The following is a 10,480-nucleotide window of genomic DNA, read 5'->3' as shown; positions in this document are numbered from 1 at the left end:
GCACAGAAGTTTTAAGAAGCAGCACAGAGTTACAGCATCCTTAACTTCTCCAGATAGTATGGAAGAGATTTTTTGTTTGTGCCGTTACTCAGTTGCAAAATCATTGATTTAATCTAATAGCTACATTATCACTTAGTATGCTCCATGAAAATATTTCGTAAAACAGCATTTTCAGTTATAAAGAGCAACAGCTAATCATGGTAGTACTGAATCACCCTAAGTGATCCTCACCGAAGATGATGGAAATAGGCAGCACATAACTGGCACTTCTCCCTAGGCTGAAGCAATTATGTTCTAATAAATTTCTCTCCAAAAACTCTGTCTGCATACCAAGTCCAATTCTAACTACTTATCTTACTAAGTAAGAGTTTAAACTGGGTTTGTCCAGCTAGGCCAGTTAGTAAGCTTCCTAAGTAGTGTTCCAGGTTGTGGTGGCTTGCTTGTTTGGTTGGTTGGTTTTTTTTTTTTTTTAATATGAATTGTAGAAGTCGGACTTAAAAGCAGCCTGCATTTGAATAGCATGAAAATAATTGAGAAGAACAACATGTGACCAAAACATTACCTCATATATTCTGAATCTCCCAATCTGCCTAGAAAAAGCTTAAAAACTACTATACAAATTAAAACTGGAACAAAAATATCCAGTAAGTATTTGTTCCCAGGACAAGCTTATCAGGTACAGATATAAGTGTGTGTTCTGGTGACTGCCTTTAAAGTTCAACAAGCAAATGCTACAGTTGCACCCATCACTACATTTCAAAAGTCAAAACCTATTCTGTGTATGCAAAAGAGATCTGTAACACTGCTTAAATAAGCAACAGCAAATTAAAAAACCAAGAAAAGCACACCACAGCAGTGTCACAGTTCAACAATGCTGTGTCAGTAACAGGCACACTTAGGGTTGTTTTCTTTTCAAACTTGTAGAAGAAATACAAATATATGAACCTCGCATATTCTGTGAAGAACAAACAGTAATTAAATAGAGGGATCCTTTCTTCACTACATACAGAAATAACAATGTATTTACAGTATTTACAGTTTTCAAAAATTCTGGACTTCTTGCATTGTTTTGCAGGAATTCATATTCTTCAGGCTGAAAAATAGTTACACAATAGTTCAGAACATAAACAGCTTCTGAATAGAGACAGGTTACTAATTCTAACTTACTGATGTAAAAACTAGAGTGCCTTAAAAGGAAAGAAAACCACCCATTTCACCTAAACATCCCATTATTTGTGGGATTATATCACAAACTACAGATGTTTTACAGAAGTTAGATATTGCTCATTTTCACAGTTTCCCTGATTTAAGTCATAAAAACAAGTGAGCTGCAGTCATAACTGCTTTTGTATTCAGGTTGCTGCTGTCATTGCAACAGGTATTAAGATCAGAGTTACAAATTCCCCTCATGTGTTTTCAGTTACAAGTGTATAATCACACATATATAGCTAAATTTTGATTTTTTTTTTTTTACTCAGCTTAAAATAGAAATGTACCGGTTCAAAACAAATCTGCTGATACTTAGATTTACTCTTAAGTTCCCAAGTTAAGATGGACAGTCTTAACCTGTAGTCTTGAAAACTACTTTAAAGCAGCTGAAAGCTTTAAACTGCAAATTTAAAGCAAAACACCCCCCCAGTCAATAATTAAAGGTAATATTTAAAAAGAACATGAAAACTACAGTAAAAATGTGCATGAGAGGAAGATGGTATTTGTGTTCAGAGCTGTTCTTCTAAGTTGAAAATAATCAAAGCACCTGTTCCAAATAACAGTACTGAAGAGAAAAATTGAAGGCTTCACAGTAATACACACTTTCAGTGCCACCTTTTTACTACAACGTTTCCTGAAGATAGTAGGGATTCAAAACTTGCAGACTGACTACGGGAAAAATAGTCCAAACTTCCTAGCAACAGAATTAACAGTTAAAGCAAACAGAAGTGATTAACTGACCTATTTCTTACACTGTAAGACTTCAAACTGATTATTTTTCTTTTGAAGTCCTTCACATGCGTGTGACAAGAGCTGTTGGCACAGGAGCTCTGAATCATTCAGCATGTCCTACAAATGAATCAATGTAAATTAATGACAACCAAAGTCTGAGAAGCTTAAGCCAAAAGGAAACCTGGTGAGATTATTTAGTCCTTTCATATCACAGAAGGTAACATGAGCTTTCCAATGGATTATTTGAGAGATTACACACTCAGGAGCTATATTTGCTACTTTCACAAACAGCAGAAATCATTGTCAATCCTCCCTAGCCTCTTACAACCAAGCATAGGTAGCTTTGAGAATTCTATCTATACGCCACAAGCATCTTCTTCAAAAGAGGGAAGATGCTACTGTAAAAACAGATCTTTTCAAGTTGAAAAAAATTACACATTTGGTCAGAATTGTACATTAAAAGTTCAAATAGCAGAGTTTCAGCATTACATACAAGAAGTCTGGAAGTGGCAGCAGAGCTGGACATAAGGCATTTTAGGAATGATTCCAACACAGCTCACTGCCTTCAGCATTTTATTAGGTTCAACTAAGATGAGCAACCTCTCACATTTTAAGATTGTTTACTACTAAACCCATGGTCACTGGGATCAACCCTGAAACACCTGTAGACCTTCCATAATGACAGATGCAACACGAAGAGCGAGCATTTCCCACGCGTGGAGAACGGCTGTCTGTACAGCTCACTTCAACATGTCGAATGAGAGAGGTCACTTCCCGTAGCCAGTCCTCACTAACTGGCCCAGTCCTGAAAGCGGAAACAGTCACTGGCGATCTTCCACACTGTGTTGGTAGGTGTGGCTTGTGCTGTCAGCAAGAAGTTCTGATTGAAGTAGCGCTGCTTGTCGCCATCAAATTTTACTGTCCCACTTGTCACGACGAGGACTGTCGTCTGGCCTTGAGTAGCTTGCTCTTCACGAGGAGAAAAAGTATAAAGAAAACAACTCCAACAAAGACTAACAGGTAAAGAAGTAGGAAATGTACATAGAAGTTTCATTCAATTCTGGTTATACTAGTTATAGGCTAACAATTGGTTACACATTCATGAAAAGTACAGTTTTGTTGCATCATTTCTATACAGACAATGGTGTATTCACTCACCAACACTGCTTTTTAATGGCTTTTCTATTTTCATCTCATGTCTTTCATTTTAGAGCACTAACACCAGAGTTTTTGCTTAGAATAAGCTCTCATTATTTCAGATATACATATATATGTTCCTATTTAGCAAGTTGCATACACTTTTTTTCCCCGCTATTAGAGATTATACCTTTTTCACAGCACAGCAAAGCAAGCATGCTTGACCACAGGCTTTTGCCTTAATATATTCCCAAAATATCCATTAGAAGTAATTAATTAACTTCTCAGTGATGTAAGCCTTTCTTTAGCAGTTGTTAATCAGAGATCTAAAGAACTTAACATCCATTCTAGATGTAAAGAAATCAAAGTACATACAGGTGAATGACTTGTTCCACATTACACTGCAGGTCAGTATCAGAGGCTACAGTAGAGGTCTCTTGACTCTTAGACATTGTCAAGGACAACATAACCTGATAAGCCGGACTTTCTCAATACATGAAAATACATCACATCTGAATATGATCTTAACAAAAAAGTCCTTAAAATATTTTCCCAGACATGATGGAGTTGCTGCATCTCTTGATTTGTTCTTTATTTATGCACAACTTGACATTTCAACCCTCAGTATTTTCTCTAAGCTTGTTCCAAAAGAAATATTGAGCACTATTAGAATTGCAGTTCACTTTCAACAGTTATAAAAAGACTGAAAAATAAGTAAGTAAATTGTAATACAACCTTACCGTGAACGGGCTGGCAGTCCAACACATTAACCTGGAATTCACTAGATGGCAACATTTCAAAAAATTTATTCAGTTCTTCTTGCCCGGACACCGCATTACCGTTCCAAACTAACGTCGCTTTGTCCAAATAAAGTCTTGTTAAAGCCTGAGTGATTATGAAAATACACTGTAAACGCATACAATGGACAACATACAAAACAATAGTCCTTGCATCCTTATGTTGTGAATTACTGATTTCTTCTGTTACTTCGATAGATAAAATGCCCTCCTGAAATATTAGCTCCTTTTAACAATTGGTGCTCCTGACCAAGAATTAAAACTAACTGAAATATATTCTGCTTTATATGTTGCATAGTGACTCATATGCCTCCAAATTTAAATACTGATAAGATTCCTTTAACAAAGCTATTGATAGAACTGAACTAGTTGCTAACAAAAGGATAATGCTACCTTTCCAGAATAAGTTTATCGCTAATTTTTTTTTTTTGGGGGGGGGTGGGGTGGGGTGGGGTGGTGGGGTGGGGTGTGTACATGCAACACACATTATGTCAGGAAACTATAATTTCAGGTAAAAAAAAAAAAAAAGTAAGCAAGACCAGGAACAGTAGAAACTTAAAAAGGACAGTTATCTGCAGCAGCAGACCAGAACTCCCCAAATGTTTCATAAGCTGTCACAGTTGAGTAACTGCCTGCCTCTCCTTCAAGCTGTTGATATGTCTCTGCCTAACCTACTTATGCACGAAGTGACTATGAAGTAACATGCAACTGCTGGTATTTTCACATAATCTAAAAGTTATTATATTACAATTATAATAAATTTAAAATTCCAAAGACCAGTCTCCACAGCTCTCTTTCAGTGCAAATATCTGTTACATGATACCACATCAATGTGGCCCGTGAAGACTTCCAGAGCTAGATAGAGCTGTTTCCACTTTATCCTCAGGCACTCCTGAAGACTCCCAGAAACAGAAGTGATAACTGCTAATAAAAGAAGTTTGGCAAAAAATAAGCTAAGTCCTGAGCTCAGAGACAAATAAAGCAAGTTTTATCTGCCTGTATTGACCAAATCCTGTACCTGTAAAACATAGCTGGACACGAACTGAACTATTATTGCGAAGAAGTCTAAGGCACTTTCTAAACGGGCCCCTTTTACAACAGTGCTGCACAGTAACGTAAAGAATCCTCTACAGGGCAGCCTAAGAGAAACAGAGGTCTCAACCTGGCCAATGCAATACATGGCAACCAACGTTCAGGTGCTTTCAAGCGTAATGTTAGTTAGAAAAGCAAGCAAAAAACGCCCAAGACAGTTCTAACTATTGTCAAAATATCTACATACCCTTCTTCTTTTATCCATTGTCTCATAATAAATGTTGACAAATTCATCTGCAGCTCTACAAGCTTGATCCACGTAGGTTTTGAAATCCTGGAGAAGAAATCATACCAAATTACTTAAGTTCGGCAATTTTATGCAACCTAGTCATCTATGCAATTTCTCCAGCAAGTCACTTTGGTTGGTCTTTTCCATCCTCACTGAAAGATGATGTCAAATAATGTTGAAATTGATTCCAAACTCCCTTCCTACTTGCAGGAGGTACCAGCTTTTAGCAAGGTGACAGTTTTAGGATTCATTTTGAATGCCGATATATTTATTGTATTTAAATTGTAAATATTTACATTGAAAAGTGGGCTACAGCTGGCTGCAAGTGGTGTGAACATGCAAGTATTCAGTGAAAATATTTGTTGCTGTGATGGCTGTTGTGAAATAAAGTTAAGAAACAAGATTTGTTCAACGTATTTCTGAAAATTAGCAAGAACCCCATCACACTGCCACCAGAGTCTCATTTTTTAAAACACCTTTATATATGCCTATATAAAATGTAATTCTCTATATAGCCAATTATATATATTTAAAAATGAGGGGGGGTGTGGGGGGAGAGAGAACACATGCACATGCTGGATGTATTCCAGTATCAATCACTCCAGTGCTATATCCACAGGTAAAAACCAAACACTTCTCCTCACATCTCATTTTCATTACATCTCTCTACCTCTATTCATCCAAAGGTAACAGCCTTTGCTGTCACATCACTGCACTGTGAGCTCATCCGGTTATTTGTTTGGTTTGTTTAGCTGTTTGGCCCTTGATCTCTTACAGACCCTAATCTGTGACAACCTGGAAAGCAGGCGTTCTGAATTTCCTGTCCATACATCTATAAAACTGCATTTGGTTCTGTTATGATATTTTGTTTAAAATACTATCATTTCTCATTATTCTATTTCAGCTTGATATTATCAATATTTGCAACTCAATCAGTACTTCACAATTTAACTACTTACATTTTCTTGGCAGTCTTTAATGAATCTACACCAGAACTGCCATGAATTCTGCCAGTATTACCACAAGAAACACTTCTATTCAGAGAAACCTCCTGCACAACTGCACAATACTTAGATACTAACATTACAAAACAAACATACTGCACAATACTTACCAGCCTATCAAATAATCCCTGCCTACTCCACAAAACCAAATACTCTCATGTTACTCCTACTATTCTTTTGATCTCCCTCTGTAAGGACACAAGTCTGCTCTTCATCTTCCTATCTTCTCCAGCAGTTTCTGAACCCACAGGCCAATTCCAAACAAATATGACAAAGTAGTCTTAAAGACGCTGTATCCCAGCAAGTGCCAAGAGAAACTCTTTCGCACTGGGAGACGAGTATTAGACCTCCCTCTAAGGGAACAGCGATTATAACTCAACCTGTTACGTTACTTAGAGTAGATGGCTGTTACCTCTCAATCAGCACAGGCTTGCACACATACACTTTCTAACCAGCAGCCAAACATACCGCCATTTAGCTGCCAAACAGACAGAAAGGGTGTGAGGGAGCGTGTTAGAGAAACACCAGGAGACTGGAATAAGCTGTTCGGGTATGTGTCAATGGAAGGAATACATCAAATGGAAAATGAGCTTTGTTAGTTTTGATACTCCAGACAAGTTCTTAAAAACGTATTCCAGGCTATGGTTATAAAGTTCTGAGAACAATTTAGACTAGAAGAAGCTTCTGGAGGGCCTCTGGTCCAAATCCCTGCTCAAAGCAGAGCCAACTTCAAAGCTTGATCTAAGTTCAAAGCTAGACCTGACTGCTCAGGGCCCCATCTCCAGTCATACTTTGAACGTCTCTGAGGATGGAGATTTCACAGTTCTTTCAGGCTCCTGTTCCAATGTCTAACCACCTCACTCGGGAAGCTTTCCTCCTAGTATTCAACAGGAAAGCCACAATTAAAAAAAACCAACCAACCAAAAAAAACCCCCTTGAAGACTCTGACGACAATTCCAAGAAGTCAGCCAATCTACATGGCCTCTGCAGATGGCCTCTGTAAAACACGGTGGTCCACCACACACCACTGCCTGGCCCGAGGCCTCTGTGGAAGGATGCCTCTGTACGAGGTGGCACGGCGGGGGGCAGGAGCCCGCCGAAGACAGACGGAAGCCAGCTCTGCCCCGGCAGCGGCCAGGGCCAAGGGACCAGAAGGGGCCATGCACTCAGGCGCTTCCCTCCCTACCTGCTCCCATCCGCCACCGGGGCCGGGACACGTCCTGCCCGGCCCCCCCCCCGGCGGCCCTCCCCGCGGTTTCAGGCTCGTCCTCTGAAACGCAGCAGCCCTCGTCCACCAACCCGCGCTTCCCTCCACGCCGTGTGTCGGCGAGGCCGCGCTTCCCCGCGGGCGGCTCCGCTCCGCTCCGCGCCCCGCAGCCTCCGAGCCGCGGCCCCACCCGAAGCTCTCACCGCCCCACCCCGCCGGGATGGCGGGCGCGGACTCACCACAGAGGCGGCCATGCGGAGGCCAGGCGCGCGCGGGCGGCGGGGCAGGCGGCGGGAGAGCGCCGGATGTGCGCCGCGCTCGGGCCCGCCGCTTCCGGCCGCACGCGTCGCCCGGCCAAAAGCCTTCCGCCGCGCCGCGCCGCCCGCTGCGGGGAGGTCCGCGGGGGGAAAGGAGCCTCAGCAAACGTTTTGATTCAGGTCGGGGTTGCAAGCAAAACCATTTTAGTTGCCGGAGTTTACTGGCTGAGAACGAGCAGCGCCTGGGCAAGGAGAGAGAAACCGACGCTGTGGGTTTACGCTGTTTGTAAAGCGCAGGGGGCAATCGGCCGGTTATGGCCCAGCCGCCTGTAGGACGGTGGGGTGGCGGTGGTCGCTGCCGTCTGCTGGGAACAGCCTGCAGAGAAGGACAGGAGAATGGCTGTCTTCCTCCTGCTTCTAAAACAACAATCGTTTGGCCGTTGTGAAGGCCTGGCAGTAGCTCAAGCACCGGACGGCCTGGAGCACAACAGGACTTGAATGGCTGTATTGCGGCACTCGGAATTAACATGGTGATCTTCTTCCCCCTTTGTGTAACACTGTAATACCGGTGTCGTGAAGCAGCGTTGGCCTTGTCTGGGGAGAAGTGCAAGGACATCAGGTGGCCTCTCTGCAGTGCCTTCCAGCTATATGAAGTAATTAATATTTTTATGAATAAAACCCTGTGAGTTTGGGTACTTCAACATCTTCCAGAGTCATGAAAATATTCGAGAAGTCTTACGTGCTGTGCTGCAAGTGGTGAATGGTATTTAATTAAAATATGTTAATTTGTGAATGCAAACAAGGATGAAGATGCCTTACGTACCCTGGCCAATAACCGGAGTGGAAAATGGCACACGTTAGTTGCTCACTTGATAGCCCAAGCACAACTTGCTGTCACAGAGAACATGGTCATAGGTGCCATACACTGTGTCTGGAAGACCATGGATGTAAAAATAGGTCAGCGCATAAGCACTGTGCCCCCGATTTTACATACATTTTAGATCTCTCTGTGTTTTTCCTACATGCACCTTTTCTCCCCGTGGCTGCCGTCACTCACGGCAGAGACCTCCCGAGGTCCCCGGCTGCTGTGCCGGCAGGGCTGGACGCACCCAGGCCCACGCTCCCACCGCAGGGAGGGAGCTGGGCAAGTGCATGAAGGAAACTTGCGCTGTTTTCCTGGAACGAGCTGAGTCATCAGGCTGGCTAGTTAAATCTTCATCATGTGGTGAATAATAGGAAAAGACCTGAGGAGACTCAAGAGGTCTGCAATTAATTACTAAAGGTGATGTGGAGCTGACTGGGAAGAAATCATACACTGAAGGTGATGAACACTCTGGGAATGGAAAGGTGCATCTGTGACAAAGCTGCTGGGAGAAGACTGAGTTTGGGTCAGGGCATCTGAGGCTGTGCCATTTAGTATATTGGATCACATCCAGTGGTGTCAGCTGTATACTAATTTGTCATCGCTGTGTAGGAGTTGTATCACTATGAAACAGCATATCCTGCTGAATTAACAACTGCTCGAAGATTGCCTAATACAAAGGTTCAGACATCCTCCCCTTTGAAATCTCAAGTGTCACTGCATCACCGTATTACCTATTTGCCTCAAATGAAGAAAAGTACTTCATAAAACCTCTCTCATACAAAGAAGAGCAATCATCAATTTCCAAATAAAAAAGCAAGGCACTGAAATTATATATGATTTGTTCAAGGTCACAAAGGGAGACAACTGCAGAACTGAAAACTGCAATTCTAATCTTTTACCTTCGTCTTTACTCCACTCTGAGATAGATCAGTGTAAAATTAAAAAAGAACCACTCCCATCTGATATGTCCATTATCTACTTCATGTTTATTTTCATCATATTGATGACAATGTGTCTAAAAAGGTAGCATCATGTTCCTTGTCTATAAATTGGATTTAGAGGAAAGGACTGCTGTAAATCCTGGTGGACCAAAGGAATTACATTGGTGTCATCACAGAGACTGTGAACAACCTGGACAAAACAATAGAAATAAGTATCTGTAAAAGCATTACCTCTACCTTTACTCACATGCACCTGTGAAACCTGGAAGAGTAACAGGCTTAGCACAAGCCTTGGTGCTGGCAGACTGTGCCAAGTTCTTTATATCATTCAAACACATTAAAATAGGGAAATGAGGAAAAAATTTTTTGAACTTTCATTTATCAATGGCTGCTCCAACGAAAGAAATAACATATAGAGAACAAATTCAGAAATAGTAGAAACTGAAGTAGCTAATTGGTTCACAAGCCTTCCTTCTGTTAGGTCAGGATTTTTCTCTACAGATTATACTTTTTTCATTCAGAAATACTTGACACAGTGGGATCATTGTAGTTTCTTTGGCAACAGTTAATCAGAAGAACGCTTCTCCAGCAGGATTCAGTAGAGACTCTCCACTGGAAATTAGGAAGGTAGATAATTTGAAGGTTCTCTATGCCTATTGCCTGCCTGCCTTAGCACCAGTCATTATTCAGTGAAGTAACGTGTTAAATGGAAGGTGAATTGAAAACATGGGTGTGAAATTCATTCTCAGCTACTTCTGAAGATGACACAAAATTCTGGATATCATTTTAGAGTAATAACTTCTTGTTGGGATCAGCTAATCAGGGGAAACGACAAGAACAACAATTCTTCCTTAACACCAAACAGCATGGAAGACCTAGTTCAAACTATTACTGTGAAAGAGGCACTCAGTGGCTCACAACAGTGGCCAAAATGTATTCAGGTCTAAAATTCTTGGAAAAACAGAGATAATAAAAGAAAACCACCACCCCAGTATTTGATTAAAAAATAA

General features: G+C 41.3%; 1 protein-coding gene across 2 annotated transcripts; it reads right to left on the bottom strand.

The window, feature by feature from the left end:
* Positions 1-444: 444 nt before the first annotated feature.
* NXT2 (nuclear transport factor 2 like export factor 2) lies at positions 445-7,799 on the bottom strand. Of its 2 annotated transcripts, none has more exons than XM_075513131.1 (4): positions 7,647-7,799; positions 5,155-5,241; positions 3,819-3,963; positions 445-2,910 (listed from the first exon to the last, which is right to left on the bottom strand). In XM_075513131.1, the coding sequence occupies exons 1-4, from the start codon at positions 7,659-7,661 to the stop codon at positions 2,732-2,734; spliced, it is 426 nt and encodes a 141-aa protein (XP_075369246.1). In that variant the 5' UTR covers positions 7,662-7,799; the 3' UTR covers positions 445-2,731. The 2 variants fall into 2 exon arrangements, with proteins under 2 accessions (XP_075369246.1, XP_075369247.1); XM_075513132.1 differs by lacking the exon at positions 7,647-7,799 and adding an exon at positions 7,387-7,504.
* Between the last annotated feature and the right edge of the window lie 2,681 nt (positions 7,800-10,480).

The sequence above is a fragment of the Mycteria americana genome, chromosome 10, assembly GCF_035582795.1.
Source record: "Mycteria americana isolate JAX WOST 10 ecotype Jacksonville Zoo and Gardens chromosome 10, USCA_MyAme_1.0, whole genome shotgun sequence".
Classification (NCBI taxonomy): Eukaryota; Metazoa; Chordata; class Aves; order Ciconiiformes; family Ciconiidae; genus Mycteria; species Mycteria americana.
Note: the sequence above shows the minus strand (reverse complement) of the source record. Positions and strands in the feature narration are given on the sequence as shown.